Source organism: Bos indicus x Bos taurus, chromosome 1 (genome assembly GCF_003369695.1).
Source record: "Bos indicus x Bos taurus breed Angus x Brahman F1 hybrid chromosome 1, Bos_hybrid_MaternalHap_v2.0, whole genome shotgun sequence".
Taxonomy (NCBI): domain Eukaryota; kingdom Metazoa; phylum Chordata; class Mammalia; order Artiodactyla; family Bovidae; genus Bos; species Bos indicus x Bos taurus.
In genome coordinates this window covers 83,166,266-83,186,917 of record NC_040076.1, presented here as the reverse complement: position 1 = coordinate 83,186,917, position 20,652 = coordinate 83,166,266, and the positions used below count along the sequence as shown (strand labels likewise).

General features: G+C 34.4%; 1 protein-coding gene across 4 annotated transcripts in view; it reads left to right on the top strand.

Moving 5' to 3' along the window:
- KLHL24 (kelch like family member 24) overlaps positions 1-19,946 on the top strand; it is a 37,498-nt gene extending 17,552 nt beyond the window's left edge. Inside the window, exons 5-9 of one of the 4 annotated variants that reach the window (XM_027539864.1) lie at positions 3,011-3,195; positions 4,368-4,486; positions 8,052-8,240; positions 9,162-9,350; positions 14,975-19,946. In XM_027539864.1, the coding sequence (XP_027395665.1) occupies positions 3,011-3,195; positions 4,368-4,486; positions 8,052-8,240; positions 9,162-9,350; positions 14,975-15,175 (883 nt within the window). In that variant the 3' untranslated portion in view covers positions 15,176-19,946. The remainder of the gene's footprint in view (positions 1-3,010; positions 3,196-4,367; positions 4,487-8,051; positions 8,241-9,161; positions 9,351-14,974) is intronic. The other 3 variants (XM_027539875.1, XM_027539891.1, XM_027539881.1) reach the window with 3 other exon arrangements.
- The last annotated feature ends 706 nt before the right edge of the window (positions 19,947-20,652 follow it).

Below are 20,652 nucleotides of genomic sequence, written 5' to 3'. Positions count from 1 at the left end.
CTTCTTCCTTCCAGCTTCCCACTATATGGAAACATTTCTTTTTGTGTTTTCTAAATGTGTTCAGTCATTTTTCTTATTACCAAGGATCACCCTTAGACCCCTTTTTGTTGATGAAAATTAATTTGGCAGTTCATCTGTCCCTGGCATGTTTGCATTGACAGTAAGAAGGTCTGTTATTTTGGCCAGCAAGTCTTTCTGAGGTTCTTAACTGAACCTGGCAATTACTATACATTTTGTTCATATGGTTTAGAATATTTTGTGGATTTATAATTCTTTTCCTTTCACATAAATCAAAGAATATGATCTTTTAATTTAACCTTTTCTCAAGTTTATGATAAAAGAGTATGATGACTTTTAAAAAAGTATTTACCATTGTAGGAAAAAAATAATTTTCTTATCGCACTTTCCTAGGAACAAGTGGTGAGACTTGTTTCAAATTTCAATACTCAAGACTTAATACTGCTTAATACTTAAGCTGCGAATATTTGTTAGTTTGTTACAGCAGAAAATGAGAATTTTCACTTTAAAAGATTAATAAAGTAACATAGTCTCTAAAAATAGATTGCATGGGTATCTAGAATTTTATTCATCCTATACTATCATCTTGACTGCTTTTTTATTCTCCTCACCATTATCAGCTGCAGCAACTCATTTCCTTTAAGGCAATCATCTTCCTGCCTGAGATAAGTATTTTTCCAAGCTCAAGAAATAAAAATAGCTATTAAATTGAGTTAACACTCTCTAATGAGAACACCAGACTTGTCTCAAAGTAAGTTAAAAGCCATTTGGTTGCAAATGAGACCTTCAGTTAGGCAAAACTACTAGTTTGCTGATCCTTTCAGATACACAGACACAGGCACTGAAATAATCCTTTATTTAGTAAGACTAAACGTTTTAGCCATTAGCATTTTGTGCTGTTTTCTCTTCTTGTCCCAAGGTGCAAAACAACAGACAATGTATGTTTATTGGGCTAAGAAGTCTTGGAAAACAAAGCAAATTCAAGAAAAGGGAAAGTATAAAACAAGTAAAATGCTACACGTGCATGCTAAGCCTCTTCAGTTGTGTTGGACTCTCTGCGACCCTATGGACTGTAGCCCTCCAGGCTCCTCTGTCCATGGGATTCTCCAGACAAGAATACTGGAGTGGATTGACATGCCCTCCTCTGGGGGATATTTCCAGCCCTGGGACTGAACCCGTGTCTCTTACATCTCCTGCATTGGTAGGCGGGTTCTTTGCCACTAGTGCCACCTGGGAAACCCAAAGAAAGTATAAAACAAAATTATATCAAAATTACCTTAATTTTGTATTAAAACTATTAGGAGTGACTCAAACCCAGTAACAGTATTTAGCAATTTTTGTTTTGCTCAATCAATAGGTAAGACTTTGAAGACTAACACATGGGTTTGTCTTAGAAGTATTTTAAGTAAGATTTAAGGAAATAAAACTAATATGGAAAGAAGGATATCTTCTGGTCATTAGTTATACTACTAAGTGACTGGTGCTATCTACTATTTACTTTTAATATTTTCATTTTGGAATTATTTGGAAAATAGTAAATATTATTGATAGTATTTGAGTCCTTCTGATAATATTTTACTATATACTAGATTAGGGTTATATTATTTGCTGGGTTCTTAAAAGTAATTTTTATTGCATCTGTGGACAGAATTCTTTTCTATGATATTTATTTCTGATTTTATAATGGAAAAAGTATGCCTGGCATGGACTGACTAGGTGAATGATTGTTAGTTGAAATAACTGCAAGTATGTGTAGCTAGAATATCTTAGCAGCTCTATCAAAGGGATGTACCAATGCTACTTAATTCTGTTTTTTCCTAGTGAAATTATAAAACATCACAGTGACTAAAACTACAAATAAGTGTTTTAACCTGATCTTTTTTCCTTCATTTAAGAGAAGAGGGATTGTTAAAATTTTTGTTTGTGAGATTTAACATTGCAGCAGCCATAAAATGTAATTACAAGACTTTTTTATTTCCATGAGCCTTATGAACAAAAAGAAAAATCTTGGCTAAGCTTTTAGTTTTTCCTGTCTCTATCTTAAGTTTAAACTACAAAGTAAAAGAAGCCTGTAATTAATGTAAACCTCAGGATTCCCTTAGGGCACTTAAAAGTTATCTTTTCCACTCTAAAAGTAGCCCATGCTCATTACTGTTTTGAAAATTTGTGTTGATATAAAGGAGGAAGCCACACAATCAGGAGAAAACCATCATTAGCACTTTGCTGTGATCTCTCCAGACACATTAATTACATAGTATTGATCAGACTTTCTGTACAATTTTTCATCTTGCCTTTTTCCTGTAGCATTCTTTATTATAAGCTCTGTTAACATCTTTGGAGACCACCTAGCCTTTTCAGTTGGATTAAGTTTACTTAAGTTTAAAAAAAATATATTTAGGGAAATCCTTGGCAGTCCAGTGGTTAGGACTCTGCACTTTGACTGCAGAGGGCGTGGATTCTATCCCTGGTCAGGGAACTAAGATTCTGAAAGCCATGTAGTGCGGTTAAAAAAAATTTATGTTTCAAAATGATATCTGAACAAATACATGTATTGCTCTAAAGGATACTTAAATTGTACTGTGAATTTGTCTTTTTAGAACTAACAATCTGATGAAAAAGCACCATTTTCCTACACTTAAAAAGTGCATTGTCTTATCTTGTGTGGTTATGCTTATCTGAATTGCCGTTAAGATTCCATTTGAAAGTCATCCTTAATATTACCAGGGTTCCAGTTCAATTAGGTATAATCTTTGGACTGCTACTCATAGAAAAAGTACCCATAGAAGTTTCCTGTGAAAAGATTATGTTATTAAACTCCTTATAAATGTTCTCAAAGTAAATAACTGATAGCTTCTATTGGTTGGCACATACTCAGAAAATAAATTTAACTTTATAATAATGTTCCACTTTTTTATGACAACGGTATGCTTTTAGGAATTTAAACAATCGAGTGTGTGTTATTATTTATGCATTCTTATAATAATTATTTTAGGTCAACTGGCTATTCTGAGGTGATAGTTGTCGTTGGAGGCTGTGAACGAGTTGGAGGATTTAATCTTCCATACACTGAGTGTTACGACCCTGTAACAGGAGAGTGGAAGTCTTTGGCTAAACTTCCCGAATTTACCAAATCAGAGTATGCAGTCTGTGCTCTAAGGAATGACATTCTTGTTTCAGGTAATAAAGAATTATTACGTAGCTACTTTTAATTTAATCACAGCTTGGCCATTTGAAACCATTACAGTGTCTCAAAAGAAAAGAGTGAAAGTAGAGATGCCCTCTTTAATCAGATCATATTATACAACAAATAAAACTGAAACTGACTTATTGCTCTTAAAAACAGGTACAAGATAATTTAGAATAATTTAAAAAAGATTCACCAGAAAATGTCTTTAACCATATCATTTTTTAAAATTTATGTTATTGATTTCTTGTTACTAATTTCTACTGAACAACAAAGTGATTCAGTTATACATATATATTATTTTTCATATTCTTTTCCATTATAATTTATCCTAGGCTATTGACTGTAATGCCCTGCACTGTACAGTAGGCCGTATTATGTTTTAAATGCTCGCAAACGCATATAGAATATGTACAGTTTTTAAAACTTCTTTACTCTAAGAACACAGTGAAGTATATAAAGTGAAGAGTGCTCAGAATTAAGCATCTCTCATCCACCCATGTTTTCTGGAATTCTCCCCAAAGTTTATGAAATAAGATTTTTCTTAAAATTCTTAACTTGAACTTTCATTATAATACATGATATGTTACCTCTAAAGTCAGACAGACAGTAATGTGACAGATTTATGCAAAGTGTAACTACAGTGTCTCTAATTTTAAATTTGTTAATTAAACAATTTTACCAGTTTTGTAGGTTACTCTGTTATTACACATTGAATAATATAACAACACATTATTTTGTGTAGTGGTATACAAAACGGCTGATTTTTTTAAATCTTTCTAGAATAATTCTTTTGTCCAGGTGCTTCTGTTCTCTGACTCTTAAATGAACAGTCTTATACATTTGACCATAGAATAAAATGTAGAATAGTAAAATTGTAAAATTCTACTATTCTACGTTAAAATTAGAATAGTAAGTTTCATATTCTACATTTTATTATTTGGGGCATGTAATGATTATTTCTCAAAATAACAATGGACAAGGTTAAATCTGCTCTGTGATCTATTTCCATTTGAAGTTTTAAGGGTCTTTGTTTTATTTATTGAACTGAATCCTTAAATTCTTGGACTGGGTGAATATTTCAGTATTTTCATTATTTATGCCTTGGGCATAGATCCCTTGGTGATATACTTGTTAGTGTGTGTGCAATGTTTTGCATTTATAGGTGGAAGAATCAATGGACGTGATGTCTGGATTTATAACTCACAGTTAAATATTTGGATCAGAGTTGCTTCTCTAAATAAAGGCAGATGGCGTCACAAAATGGCTGTCCTCCTTGGTAAAGTAAGAGAAACCACTTTTTGTTATTATTGCTGGTACCTTTCCAGAATAAATACCACAGATGAATCCTTCATTTTACTCACCCTCTGGGTATTTTGGACTCAGCTTGTATTTCCTTTCATTTCTAACCTCAGTACATAAACTGAAGATATAAACAATTTGACACTGTACTTTTGAATGGATATTTTGTTCTCCCAACTTGGAATTCATAGCAGTGCAGCACATTTCTTTTCTCATGCACCATTGGCTTCTAAATGCCTGAGAAGCGCTCGAAAATAAAGGAGTACATCAAGTACAAAAACAGGCCAGTGTCTAATCCAAGCAGTCTTTTTCCTTTTACTGACTTCGGCAATCAGGCCAAGATATATTTATCTAGAGTCATATTATTTTATCTTTCTTATTTATACAAGTAGGGACAAAGCAAATAAGTGTTAAGATAAACTCACCAGCTTATTTTAAAGCAAACTTACTACTGGCTGCAGCTAATAAATATAAAAAACATATAATCTGATTCTGGACCATTCACTGTCCTTAGGAACTTTGAGAATCACTGGTAGACTAGTGGCAACTACAACCAGTTTTTCTGAGTTAAATTAATATAAGAAGCTGTTACATAAGCAGATAAAAATACAGCTGTGTAACAAGGGCTCACTTGGATTCTTTTCCTGCCTCCGTCTCTATCAGCTCCTCCAAAGCCACTTCAGATTGCTGAGCAGTCTAAGTATAAGCAACATAGTTGGCTTGCGCATTTTTTTTGAAGTGTGGTTGATTTACAGTATTGTGTTAATTTCAAGTATATAGCACAGTGATTCGTGGTTTAGGGGTTTTATTTGTTTGCTGATTATATTCCATTATAGGTTATCACAAGAAACTGAATATATCACACATAACATTTTTTATTCGTCCCCTGTTACCCTCTACTAAAATGATTGCTACCTCTTAAGCCCTCTCGTGGAGGCATTTTAGAGCCACCAATGAGAAAGCAGAACTGCTCTAGTTGGAACAGAGATGATGCCAGGAACCCTTCCCACTCAGTCACCCACCTATCAGTTCTCATTCCTTCCCTCTTATCTCCCCACAAAAGCGTCTTAAAAACTCTGTACTGTAGAGCTTCTCAAAGTGCAGTTTGAAAGCTACTGTTAATTCCTAAGGGTACTGATCTAGTGTGCTGTTGCCACTGACAAAACTAGTGAAATAATGAGGACCTTAAGGTAGGTGTAATGAAAATAAAATACTAACAGTATTTTCTAAAACCACTGGTTTGTTAATAGAGTTTTGGTAGCTATACATCAAGGATGACAACATAAAAGGGGCAGGTTGAAAGAGATGAGGTCAGACTAAAAACATTATAATTCTTTATTCTGAACAGAGAAAAGCATATGAAAATGATTGATGTTCCAAACATCATTTATGGATTGATGAACACAAATTTACTTGATAAATATTAGTATACTTGACTTGAAGTTACCCAAAACTTGGAAGCACTAATTCAAAAAATAAAAAGATTCCTTCTGTCCTTCCACAGCAAGTACTCAATTCATGGAAAACAGTTATTCCAAAAATTACATTCAAGGCTGAATTCAAACCTATAAAGTTATTTAAAGCATAAATGTTTTCTGTTAAGGAAACCTAGGATGGTTTGGAATATAGTATCGTAGAGCAAGAAGCAATCTTAGAAAATATTTAATGTAACTTTTTCAATTTATGAAGAAACTGAATCCAGAGAGATGGAGTCATTTGCTCAAGGTTGCACAGAAAGTGATAAAGCAGGGGCAAAAGCTCAGATTTTCTCAATCTAGGAGCCTTTTATCTTGAGGCTCATAGCATATATTTTTAGTTTATGCATGTAGTGTAGTGTTAAAGTTTAACCCTCAAAATTATGTGATAGGTACTATTATTTTATACATTTTTAGATTGAGGAAATTAAGACAGAGTTTCAGAGAGTATAGGTAAACTGCCCAAGCAAGGTCTTATGTGCAGTGGCAGAGCCAATGTGGACTCTACCTCTCCTGACTTCAAAGTTGTGCCTTTAAGTACTATATTATACCTCAGTTTCTGTACCCCTTCCATAGCTGCATGACCTTGAATAGGTTACCTAACCTCTCTGGGTTATATGGTGTGGGGAGAACAGACCCACCAACAGATCATTTTAAATGTGAGAAATGCAAAATTGAAGTAACATTGGCTGCTAAGGAAATTTGCAAGAGTACAGAAAGATAGATTGTGAACATACTTGAATGACAATGTGTAAATATAAAGTTTGGCCTTGACCATTTGGCATTCATTGTTAGACTAGTAAAAGGAGTTGATGAGGTATTTTAGGAAGATTAATCTTGGTTTAGAGAGTACAAGAGTGGAGACCAGGAGGAGATTGAGAGGTATGAAATGATACGGACCCTGAGGAAGGATAGTGGCAGCGGGAAACAAAAGGAAGGGACAGATGCGAGAGATGCTGTGAAAGAAGGCTCAGTAGAACTTAATAGTTAGATATAGATGCAGAGAAAAGTTGATGCTGCTGCTGCTGCTGCTAAGTCGCTTCAGTTGTGTCCAACTCTGTGCGACCCCATAGATGGCAGCCCACCAGGCTCCCCCCGTCCCTGGGATTCTCCAGGCAAGAACACTGGAGTGGGTTGCCATTTCCTTCTCCAGTGCATGAAAGTGAAAAGTGAAAGTGAAGTCGCTCAGTCGTGTCCAACTCAGCGACCCCATGGACTGCAGCCCACGAGGGTCCTCTGTCCATGGGATTTTCCAGGCAAGAGCACCGGAGTGGGGTGCCATTGCCTTCTCCGAAGTTGATGATGATTGTTCATTAAAAGAATTGTAGATATTAAACTGGAGAGCTTCTATAGGTTAAAGATTTCTTGTATATCTCATGATGCTTAATGGATTATTCTGCATATAGCTGGTTTAATAAATGGCCTGTTGATCACTTGTCCTACCTCCTCATATTTGTGAAAAGAAAATGTATATGAAAGCTCTTTGAAATATACAGTCTAGAGTTCATTATGTGCCAGGTACTTTTCTAGGCTTTATAGGAACTAAATTAAAGAACAAAATAGGCCCTGCCTTCAAAGATCTCACAGTCTAGTAATCCTTACCTAGTATTTTAGTTTCTAGCTTTATTCTATTTTAGAGCTTTAGTCTAGCTTTATAATATTCAAATATTTTCACCATACGTGAATATGAGTACTTATGCTAAATCCTATAATTCTCAATGCAAGTAGTATTGCTGCTAGTGGGATAAAGATTGCTTCTTACTTCAAGCTATACATGTCCTTTTGTGCATAAAGCAGAGATATACATATAGTACATAAACACATATACAATGTATCTATGGTATTAAAACTTTCATTGAATGGGGCTATTATGAAAAGAAATGTCTAAAATATCTCCTTGGTGGTAGTGAGAGGATGATAATTTTTTAAAAGGTCCAGAAACGGAGCTAAGTATATTGCAGTTACAGTCACCAGGAACTTTTAAAGGGAAGAGATCCCTTAATTCTTTAGCCAACTAGTTAAAAATTCAAACTTTTGATAATTAAGATTTTTTCCATGTATTTTACATGTAGGTATATGTTGTTGGAGGCTATGATGGGCAAAACAGACTTAGCAGCGTAGAATGTTATGATTCCTTTTCAAATCGATGGACTGAAGTTGCTCCCCTTAAGGAAGCAGTAAGTTCTCCTGCCGTGACCAGCTGTGTGGGCAAATTGTTTGTGATTGGTGGAGGACCTGATGATAATACTTGTTCTGATAAGGTAAGCCATGTTTTCTTGCAGAAATAACCACTGATATACACAAGAAGAGAAATACAAATGGCCTAACAAGTAGGTAGTTTGGTTCCCTAGTGTGAAAGGCCTTTTAAAAATTGTCTGGTACTTTATACATTGGGAGGAAAACATTGAGTTTCAGGTTACTAAAGTGAAATGGTTTACAGAATCAAAAAATTATTTGTTCAGAATACAGTTAGTAAGTGAACTAACAAAGGGTGAGACAGTAACCAGTTATACTGCTTTCAAATGGGTCATTTTCTGTGTACTTTGAAAATATTGTTTAGAACAAAGATAAGGGAAGAAAACCTCTCTAATGTAAACATAGGATGGCTCAAAGGTGCTGCAGTTCATTAAATTCCTGGGACAATGAGCATGTGCCATACTGACAGCTCTGAAAATACCCTGTTTATTCTGGAGACAAGTGTCTAATGCCTGATTCATTTAACAATAGTTTACTAAATTTTGTCAATCAATAAATTTTTTCTCAAATTTTAATGTCAAAAGTTACATATTTAGAATTCATTAATTCAGAACTTGTGATAATTTAAAGTATAGTAAATTGAGGTTCGCTTGTATTCTTTTGAAGACTCCCTAAATATGTAAAGAAATTGTATTCAAATTGAGGCATACTTATCTTATGTAACAGAATTTTTTAAAATCCAGACATTAATTTTAATGGGAACAAAGCAAACCTGGTAGCCATTCATCCTAGAAACAATCTGTGCTTGTCTGTCACTCTGTTCTGCTTGATAATTCAGATATTTCATTCTCAAGCCAGCCTCCCTTAATTCTATGAATTAATGGAATTTTATTTTAATCATATTTTTGTATATTGGCAAACTTTTTATTAAGTAAATTTGCATTCTTGTTGAGAAATTTTAATTAAATGTTTCTATATATTACTAGGTTCAATCCTATGATCCAGAAACCAATTCTTGGCTACTTCGTGCAGCTATTCCTATTGCCAAGAGGTGTATAACAGCCGTATCCTTAAACAACCTGATATATGTTGCTGGTGGACTGACCAAGGCAATATACTGTTATGATCCAGTTGAAGATTACTGGATGCATGTACAGAATACATTCAGCCGACAGGTAATAACATAAAACAGACCAAAAGAAAAATCAGTGTAGGAGAGACCAAGTATAGTACCAATATGAATATACAGTACTGGACACTATTTCATGTACACTTGGATTATTTCACAGTTCTTTCAAAGTTCCACATACAGCATATGGTGTACTTGTTTTGAACTTCTTCCAAGGAATGGATTATTGAAATAACTTTTTACTGTCCCGTGGTAAAGTAGGTACTGTACTTGGTATGTTTGGTTTTTTTCCCCCTTGGCCTTTTTCAGACTCCTGCTCCAGTTCTTATCCCTCTCTGTTGTACATTTCAAAAGAGAAGAAATGCTCCCAAACTGGTTTCTGTGCTTCTGCAGTAAGAAATTAGGTAACATGTTGTTTTGTTATAAAGAAAATGGCTGCACTTGGTTCTCTTTCATTCACACTGCATTTGTACTCTTTACTCTGCTTCTACCCCACCCCAAAAAGGCGTTCCCTTGGCCTTTTAATTCATAATTCTACCCTCCTTCCTTCCACCATCAAAATGTTTGATGGCCCTGACGCTGGAAATCTGGCTCGACCCATACCACTTTTGAGGTGTTGTACCCACAAAGGTCATTACTAATAATTTTCTGAGTCTTATTCATGTTCTCTTGGTTTTTTCCTACCCAACCCTTAAATATGGGTATTGCCTGAGCCTCTTTTCCCTGCCCTTTTCCCAGTTTATACTCTATTCCTGCTCAGTACTGATGACTTCAAATCTTATTCTCCATTAAAGCCTCTCTCCTCTGCTCCAGACTCAAATTTCCAACTGCCTATTTAATATGTTCTAAGGCTTCAAACTTAAAACAGAATTCACCTTCTTCCCTAAGCTTACTTTTTCTGTTCCCAAACAACCTAGTGGGTAGAAAAACTCTGTTTCTCCCTTATTCACAACACTTCTGACACCAGATATGTGAGTTTATTCCCGTACCAATCAACTCTCCATCTCCAACTGGTGTCTTACAGTTCAATTCAGATCTGACACAACCTGAAGTTAGCTTCAGATTTTAAGGACTCAATCCCACAAGACTGCCACTGCTTCAGATGCCAGTCACAAGTCTCAGGTTGTCACCAGTACTTCTGAGCAGTCAACTATAAATCAAGGTTTTCACAGTCCCCCCCATGAATTCAGTAATTTTCTCAGGAAAAACACTTACTTATGTTTACAGGTTATTACAAAGGACAGAGATGGGCAGCCAGATAGAGAGGTACCCATAGTCAGGTCTGGAAGGATCCCAAGCACAGAACTTTCTGTCCTCATGGATTTGTGGTGCTCCATCCTAGCACATGGATGTGTTTACCAACCTAGAAGCTCTCCATGTCCTATTTTTTGGGATTTTTATGGAGGCTTTATCATGTATACATGATCAATTATAAATCAATTTCTAGCCCTTCTCCCCTCTCCAGAGAAGGGAGAGTGGGGGAGAAACCCTTTTCAAGCTTCTAATGTCTTGCTTTTCTAACCCATTTTACCACTAGTATCTGTTGCTTGCGTTTGCTATCCAGATGGTATGTGTTCTTGCCTTTGTTCATTCTATCCACTTAGCCTTTAATGCCTTTTCTACCTTATCTACTTGTCTTTCAAGGACCACTGCATAGTTATAACAATCTGAGATTGCCCTGTTCCGAAATAATGCCTTTTCTTTCTGATCTGTCACTATACCTAACCTCTATTAGTAAATATTTATTGAGTAAGTAAACAAATAGAGAATGAAGTAACAGAGGGTCCTAATGTTAAGACAATTTTATATAAAATATAAGAAATATAGACTGTAAGGATAATGACTAGGGTTTGGGTATAACACTATTTTTCTGAAGCTGTTGACATTGAAGTATAGTCTCCAATTAGTAATGTATTCAGAGTAACATTGCCTCAGTTGATAAAAGGGACATAATAGGATCTTCAGTTTCATGGTAAAAAGGGAACATAGTCTTCTGTCCTTCTTATATCCCATTTAAATAAAATGAACTGCAATTCTCTAGTTCATTGTCCTCCTACAAGAGACAGGTGAGAATGTGCCCTGCCACAGAAGAACCCTTGTTATGGTCACGTCCAGCTGCATGACAAGTGTTTACACTTACTTCTAAGTCTTTTAACCAAAGCTTTTTTTAATTGGTTTATTACAGTGAATATTTTTAAATATAGTGCGTTTTCACTAAGAGCTTCTATTCACTGAGAAGTTGACTGTACTATACAAAACAATAGCAGAGCTTAGGAAGATAATTGCTGGCATCTAGCATAACACAGGGCATATCAAAAACATGTTTTGTTTTTTAATTGGAGGCTAATTACTTTACAATATTGTGGTGGTTTTTGCCATACATTCACATGAATCAGCCATGGGTGTGCATGTGTTCCCCATCCTGAACCTCCCTCCCACCTCTCTCCCCATCCCATCCCTCAGGGTCATCCCAGTGCACCAGCCCTGAGCACCCTGTCTCATGCATCGAACCTGGACTGGCAATCTATTTCACATATGATAATATACTAAAGAATATATCTTTAACTAAATGATTGAGATAAAATTAAGGAAAAACAAGAGGACATATATGGCACATTTTCCTTAATTAGACAGTGCCTGATAGTGACTTCAGAAATTTCAAGGAACATTTAGATCAGAAGTATATTAAATCTATATTGAAGTCTTAAGACTAGTATGTCGGATTCATTTTGATATTTGGCAAACTAATACAATATTCTAAAGTTTAAAAAAAAAAAAAAGACTAGTATGTCAAATCTCTTAATTTTTGTTTTATCTTTTCTCCCCTGGGCCATTCTTAAAACCAGTACCTCTAAATGTATCTATGTATGTATTATTGATAGGCAGGTTTTGAACCATCTGTGAGTCTTTGCCTACCCTTTTAATACTAATCAAATGAAAAATGATGAATCAACTATTTCATGAAATCTACCAATTTCATGGTAGAAAGCTATTTGAACAGTTTTAAAGTGCTTAGAATATCGAATGACCAAAAAAGAGTTGAAAAATGAGCTCTTTTTGTGCAGTCATAATGGACCCAGCATTTTTCCCTGCTGTACCTTGATATTTTCATGCCTTTTGACATTGCATAATTCCTAAAAGCCACAACTTGATATTATAAACATATTTCACTTTTTAATTTTTATCAGGAACATATTTTTTTAATTGTGAAATTTTTTTACTGACGAAGTATTTTTTTAGCCTTCTTCAGTGGACTAGGTATTTAAAATGTCATTAAAGTTTAGAATAATAAATAAAATCTGATTCTTTTTCTTTATTGGCATTTTAATGATTCAGCATTATTTAAAAATAATAATAAAAAATAATTCTTTATTGTTGGCATTTTATCAGCATTATTTAAAAATAAAAATAAATAATAATAAAAATAATAATTAAAAAAATAATAATTAAGGAGAGAGGTATGTTTTACAATATTAAAATTGTGTTTCATTTAAGTCATGAAAAATAACATTTAAAACTTAATGTGTTATTAAGTTATTTTTATTAGTAGCTGTCATTACTCTTGAGACTAACATAGAGTAAAATAAACTACTATGCAAGTCATTTCCTGATACGAGTGAATATCAGTTTTGAAGATTGCTTGTTTCAATTAATTCTGAGCACTATTTAAGAAATGATGTTAATAACAATATCCTATAATTATATAGCTTAAGAATCATCATCCAAATGACTATAAAGTTCAATAGTACAAGCCAGCTTGTACTTGAAAACTAAGGATATTGTTTTTTGTGGTATTTAAAACTTTCAGAATTTCTAGAAAGAGCTCATTGTGCTTTAATTGAAAAGTGTTATAGTTTGGCACATAATTGATACAATTCATAGGTGGTATTCTACATAAAAATTTTGTCATTCACTAGTGATAATGGGCCAAGTCATTTTGGGTGTATATAAACTCTAATGTAGGCATTTTTAAGTACTCACTTACTCTTCTAGACCCAAAAGTACTATCCTCTATTATATAAATCTACCAAGGTTTAATTTTTTCTACAAGAGTGAAATTTATATATAGCAAATCTAATCAATTAAAAATGTTTGTTGTACTCACTGGTAGAATCTATCCATTGCTGGTTATGTGGAAGCAGGATAATAATATACAATAACTGTCTGAATTAATATGAAATTTAAATAGAAGAATAATTGACCTGCAGCATAAACAGATTTATGCAATAGACAGTTTTAGTGTAATTTCTTTTTTTAAAGAATCACTCATCCTTGCAAAATATATATTATTGACAGATAAGAGTAAATTTAGCTAAGAATATCATTGTGTAGAAAGTTAACTATAAAATGTTATTTGGGGAGTTTCTATACCCCAATCAAGGCACCCTAGTAACAGTGCTTTCTTAATCTGGTTATAACTCTCATTCATTCAACTTGAGGGTAATCCCATATAACTAATAATGTTCCTATCCCTTGATCATGTAATAGACACTTTTTATAGTAAAGGACTGTCCTATAATATTATGATGGTTGTATCATTATAAAATTATGAGGTCCTATAACAGGAGAAGCAACTCTTTAAGGATATTTTTGTTCAACCACCATTAAGTTAACTAAAACCCTTTTCTCAGCCACAACCCCCAGTTTACTGCCCATATCTTGACCCCAATTACTGACATTTACTCTGTTTTAACACTCCCTTCACCCATGCAAATGTGTCTAGTATTCACACATAGAGCAGGAGTTGGGCAAAAGGGAACTTATTTCTTTTCTTCCTTTTGACTGTGTTCAGTTCAGTCGCTCAGTCGTGTCCGACTCTTTGAGACCCCATGAATCACAGCACGCCAGGCCTCCCTGTGCATCACCAACTCTCAGAGTTCACCCAAACTCATGTCCATCGAGTCGATGATGCCATCCAGCCATCTCATCCTCTGTTGTCCCCTTCTCCTCCTGCCCCCAATCCCTCCCAGCATCAGAGTCTTTTCCAATGAGTCAACTCTTCGCATGAGGTGGCCAAAGTATTGGAGTTTCAGCTTTAGCATCAGTCCTTCCAAGGAACACCCAGGACTGATCTCCTTTAGAATGGACTGGTTGGATCTCCTTGCAGTCCAAGGGACTCTCAAGAGTCTTCTCCAACACCACAGTTCAAAAGCATCGATTCTTCGGCGCTCAGCTTTCTTCACAGTCCAACTCTCACATCCATACATGACCACTGGAAAAACCATAGCCTTGACTAGATGGACCTTTGTTGGCAAAGTAATGTCTCTGCTTTTGAATATGCTATCTAGGTTGGTCATAACTTTCTTTCCAAGGAGTAAGCGTCTTTTAATTTCATGGCTGCAATCACCATCTGCAGTAATTTTGGAGCCCAGAAAAATAAAGTCTGACACTGTTTCCACTGTTTCCCCATCTATTTCCCATGAAGTAATGGGACCAGATGCCGTGATCTTAGTTTTCTGAATGTTGAGCTTTAAGCCAACTTTTTCACTCTCCTCTTTCACTTTCATCAAGAGGCTTTTTAATTCCTCTTCACTTTCTGCCATAAGGGTGGTGTCATCTGCATATCTGAGGTTATTGATATTTCTCCAGCATGTCTAATTTTACTTTTCCTTTTGCTGCCAAATTCCTTAAGGTCAATAGTTAATTTTTTTTTTTAATTTGGTTCAACAGGAAAACTGTGGTATGTCTGTATGTAATGGTAAAATATATATCCTGGGTGGAAGACGGGAAAATGGAGAAGCTACAGACACTATTCTCTGTTACGATCCTGCCACAAGTATCATCACAGGGGTAGCTGCAATGCCCAGGCCAGTGTCCTATCACGGATGTGTGACTATTCACAGATACAATGAGAAATGCTTCAAGCTCTGACGCCAGCATACCTCACCCAGGAAGCCACAGCAATCCAAGATGAGAGGTTTTAAAAACTCCAGAGTGGGAACTTGGTTTATCTCCTTTATGCCATATGCACAAAAAAACAAAAATAATAATTGTCGTGCCTTTCTCCCCCAAATACCAATCTTTTAAACTGTAATAAAGCCTTTTCTGTAATTGGGGAAAAAAAAGGTAATAGTTTTGAAGGTAATAGTGGTCTTTGCTTGGGCCGTGAGAGTGTACCTTTGTGAGTATTTGTAAAAAAAAAAAAAAAAAAAGCCTATGTGGCATAGGAAATAATGTTTGCCTGCATACCATTTAGGAATTTGTGAATGGTCTCTTCATTTATGTATGTTTATCTGGAAGACTGTTTATTCCTTATTTTGTCACATAAGTGTGTATGTGTGTGTATATATATGTAGAAAATTGCATGACAAGTTTTCATTTAGGTCAAATCATGTAATGCTTAGAATGCTTAGAATCATTCTAAGGAGGGAAAGACAGTTTTAAAAATCTTTTTCACTAAAAAATACATCCAAATTGATTAACTTTATTATGTTTTTTTTCTGTAATTGATAAAACAGTAATGACAACAATCTGAGTATCATAAAATACTAAGTTATTGTGACTTCATTCTTGGAATTGCTTTCTTATATTAAAGATATTTTGCGGAGAAGATACAAAAGCAAGTCCCCCTAAAATGGGGATTAAAATTAAAGATTAGTTCCTAAGAAAAAGTTATCTAAGACCCTTGAAGGAAAAATGACCCACTGTGGCTCTCAAAAGTATTTATGTATCATCTCTAAATCCTCTAAGGGAAGTGCCTTTTCTTAAACCTGGCAGAAGAGCTGAAATCCACTTTGCAATATTATCTTGTGAAAAACAGGGACAGATTTTCTCCCTAGCCCAGTAGGGTTTGACCTCATTGGAATGGTGCTTTGGGTGAGGACCTCTTCCTGGTTATCCTGTTTTCTTGTGAACAGCTAAAAATCCTGGGAGTCTCTACTGTTAAGCTGCCCTTAAAGGATAAAGCAGGGACCACCTATCTCAGTGGGTCCATATTTCTTTTAAAGTTGACTATCTGAAGAAACTAACAGTAGTAGTAGCAGTTTTCTAAGGTAAATCTTCATTTGGTACCCACTGTGTGAAATGTCGATCAACATTCTCACACTTCTCTACATCAAATTGCCTTTGTCTAGATGTTTCAACTCAAGTTTATAAAGCTTGCTAGTTTTCAGAGAAGAGAGTGAAATTTTTTTTTCTAAGGCAAATGGGATGGCAGGAACTACAGCACAAGTGATTGTTGTTATTCCTGGGTAAACAGATACAATTTACAGTATTTTAGGGATGTTCCAGGTAGCCTGTTCTCTTTCAGCTTCCCAGGCATTATTGTCATCTCACATCTTAATTATATATTCCTTGCCATAGGAGAAATGATGCAAATACGTGATTATAGTGTCACCAGGTTTTTGTTAAAACCAAAGTAGTCATCAAAAACCTAACATTGATAAACTTACTCTTCTTTTCCCATTTTAGAAGATACAGAGATTTCAAATACACTATACAGTATCAACTTTAACGCCTAGCTGGATTGTGAATTCTGAGGAAAATTCTAAAAAACTTAACAAATTTTAGGGAATTTTTATTTTTCAAATCATAATTTGAAATTATCTGTACCTTTTTGTGATAATTATCAAAGCAATTCATAAGCCAGTTTTCTACCATTTTAGTTGAAAGACAATAGTAGATACAATTGGGAAACCTGTTTTAATTTTAGAGTAAGCATCTACTTCTGCATCATACCCTTTGTAGGTTATGGAACCTATTTAGTTCAGAAATTCTTTGTGGTGTGTGAGATAATGTATGAGAAAAGTGTTGGTAAATGCTGAGGACTATACAAATGATACTTGTTATTTTCATGTGTATTTGTAAGGTCATGCCCATCCGTAAATATAGACACTTTCTTACAGAAAAGCCTTTCTCAGTGTAACCTATATTTTAGTACTTTTGTAAGTATTAACTATTTACTTGTATTTTGTTATATGTTTATTTTTAATATTCATGTGTTTATTACAGTAAATTTGAAATGAAATCCTATAAACCAGAATTTGTTTAAACATGGACCTTATGCCAATATTTTTAAATTTTTTTCTCTACATAATTTAAAACCACATAATTAGGTCACCAAGAACTTAGCTTGAATCCTATGAAATTAAAGTAACAATTTTTAAAGTTACCCAACAGATACTTTAATTTCCTTTCACTTCCTTTACTGATTTTTTTATAATGAGGTTAGCATAGATAAAATAATGAAGAATTTTAGGGTATAATTAGTATATCAAAAGGGATTTATCAACAAAATTGGTGTCAGATTATATTCATACTGTCATCACATAGCTGACATTTTCTTTTGGTTTGTGATGCTCATATAAGCCTTTGGGTTAGGTTAGTATGTATATACATGTGTATATATGTAGATAGATAGTATGCTCAATCTACACACATATATACAAAAACCAAGAATTTCAGCAGTTTCTGGTTTCTGATCAGAGAAAGGAACATAAAGTAAAAATTAGTTGATCTTACTAAATTCAATTCCAGACTTTTTTTAATATTGGGCATCTCTAGCGTGCTCTTGTACATACGAAAATATATGATGAATATTATTATGATGACTCATACAGTCAGAGTCTATATAACGCATACAATTTACAAGATCAGGAAACAAATTGGAGGGAGATACAAGTTTGGTAAACATAGCCATTGATACCTCAGTGGGAAAGGAATTCAAAAGTAGGTTTTGTGGATCAAGAGAAATGTACTTTTTTTTTTTTTTTCATGAACTTTAATCATTTTTCATGTGGTTCCTATATGTGAGTGAGCTATAACGTGATCTAATTTTTACAACAAAAAGACCTTCCTCTTCTGTTCTAATCTTCCCACTGACTTTACTGCACAGGTATGAAATGGTAGCCTATTGGATCTTTAGTAACTTTTTTTTTCCCTAGATGACTGAAACATAGGTATTTACTCCATTTAAACCAGGTGTTTAAAAAAATGATGTAAATACTCAGGGTATTAACTTGTCATTTTTGCCTAATTGGAGTGTTTAAAGTGCCATATCTAAGCAACTTTCAGTTCATAATTCTAGAGTAAATTCAGTTTGGTAAAGGGGCTTCACACGTGGTGGTGGTTAAACATTCACTTTTTTATATTTAGATGAAAATGTTTGTGGACTGATACATTTTCTCTTAGTGAATACGAATTGTTTATGTATCTCTACTGTCATACCCTTTTTGAAACTCAGGAAAGACAAAGGTTCAATTCTACTACTTTTGTCAGTATACAAACCAGGTGTGTTATTTTTCCTGTTGTCTGGATATGGCAATAGATTTTTTAAAAAGAAAGGCTGTGAGAACCCATACGTGAAAAGAGAGGATTGAATTGTTTGTGCCTTTTGTTTCTTGAGATTTATATGTGGAAAGGACATCATCTACTCCAGACTGTATTTTCAAAGAGAAGAAATTGCTATTTATGTGGTGCCAAGTGATAAAATAATGTCTCTTAAAGGCTTCCTGTGGACTGCCTTTATTTTCCTAAGCTCAAGACACCAGTTAACCTCAACATAATTTTGGCCTTTATTAGAATTTCTGTGCATTAAATTGAAAGCTAGGTTTACATCACCTCACCCCATTATTCCTTTTAGTTACATAAATAAATTCACCATACCAAGAAACCAGAATGGGGCAATTTGGTTGGCCTTTAAGGCAACAGGTTTGACTAGCTAGCTATACTTATTGTCACATCTAATGCTAGGTATCAGAAACCACTTGAGCCGGAAGTGTGAACTGATAATTCCAGAGACATTGTCAACGTACTTCATACTTTTTTAAAAATGTTTTTTATGGATGTTTTACATTTGTGTGATTGCCTTAGATATTAAATTAGTGCTAAAGATCATCATTAAAAATTTTTTTAAATAGCAGTAGTTGTAACTTATTTTATATATTGTCCCAAAGAAAAGAATTTGTTTTAATGTTTTCAAAATAACTGCATCTGTATTTGCTTATGTGCCTTAAGTTCTCTAGTTCTGTTTCAACTTTTTTTTAATCTAAAGTTTACCTTAGATAAGTTCCATACTTATTTCCTATAAATTGCTCTTAAAATGTTTAATGAGCATCAACTATGTGGTTGCTTGGCAGGAAGGAAAATGTTAAGAAAGTGGTTTGGTGTTTGGAGTTTTACTATATTTGGGAAGGTTTTTTGTTTGATGCCAAGCTGCTTTTTAAGATTTTAAGAAAAAATTCTTGTAAACATCATCAATATCTATATCCAGTGTCAAAAAAGTAAATCTACTTACTCTTGTTCCATTCTTAGGTACTGTTTTTTTGTTTTTTCCTCTACAGACTCTTTCATTTATCTTTTTTGAAAAAGTTCTTAATCTTTCCTACCCCAATACCCACCCCATGGTTTCTTTATTTAAATCTTGTTGAAAGTCTCTGGAGCTAATCTAAGACAACACAATTATAGAGTTGAACAAAAGCGTACTGTGCTTTACAACATGTACAGACCTGTGGCAGCCAGATGTCATTTGCTTTCAGATGCTCCAGTCTTCACAGTTAAAAAAAAAATGTTCCTTGTTTCTTTGTTTTCATCAGTTGCGGCACACTAATACTTTCATGTCTCGTCTAAAATATACTTTGTGCATAGTTTTTCTTTAATTTTTAAAAAGTTGTATCTAATAAAAAAAAATGTCTTTTAACCATTATTACTTGACTACAGTTGTATTAAATTTTATTTACCAAAAACTAGTTGTTGTGTCTTAAATATATTCAAGTGGTTGTTTGAAAAAGGAATGGGGGAAATTACAAGTTAACATATGTGTTTATTGGTAAGTCCACAAAGTAACTAGAAGGCCAAACAAAAAACTGAAAACATTGGTGTGTGTGAGGAAATGGTGGCTTTTTTAAATGATTTTTTAAACTTTTAATTATGAAAGTGATCCATCACATTTGCACTGTAGTATTCTTTTGATTTGGCTCTCAAAAATACCCCTATAGTAGTATCAAGGCTAAAGAACTTAAATTTTATTCCAGGTATTGAAGAGAGGGTCCATTGTTCACTAAAGAGGCAACGTCTGACTTTACGTTAGCAAAAGTAAAATCTTGAGAAGGTGCATTACAGAAGCATAAGCAGCACTTAACTTGTTATACTTAATTTTTAAATTGTGCCATGAAAATAAAAAGGCAAGTTAGAATGTGTCTTCCCCGAATGAGGGCATGGCGACTCAATCCACTATTCTTGCTGGGAGAATCCCCATGGACAGAGGACCCTGGTGGGCTACAGTCCATGGGGTTGCAAAGAGTCGGACACGACTGAGTTACTAAGCACAGCAAAGAGTGTCTTAAATGGCAGAGCTGTTTTCATTTCATTCATTTCCTCTGCACCCACACCTAGAAAGTGGATAGTGCTCT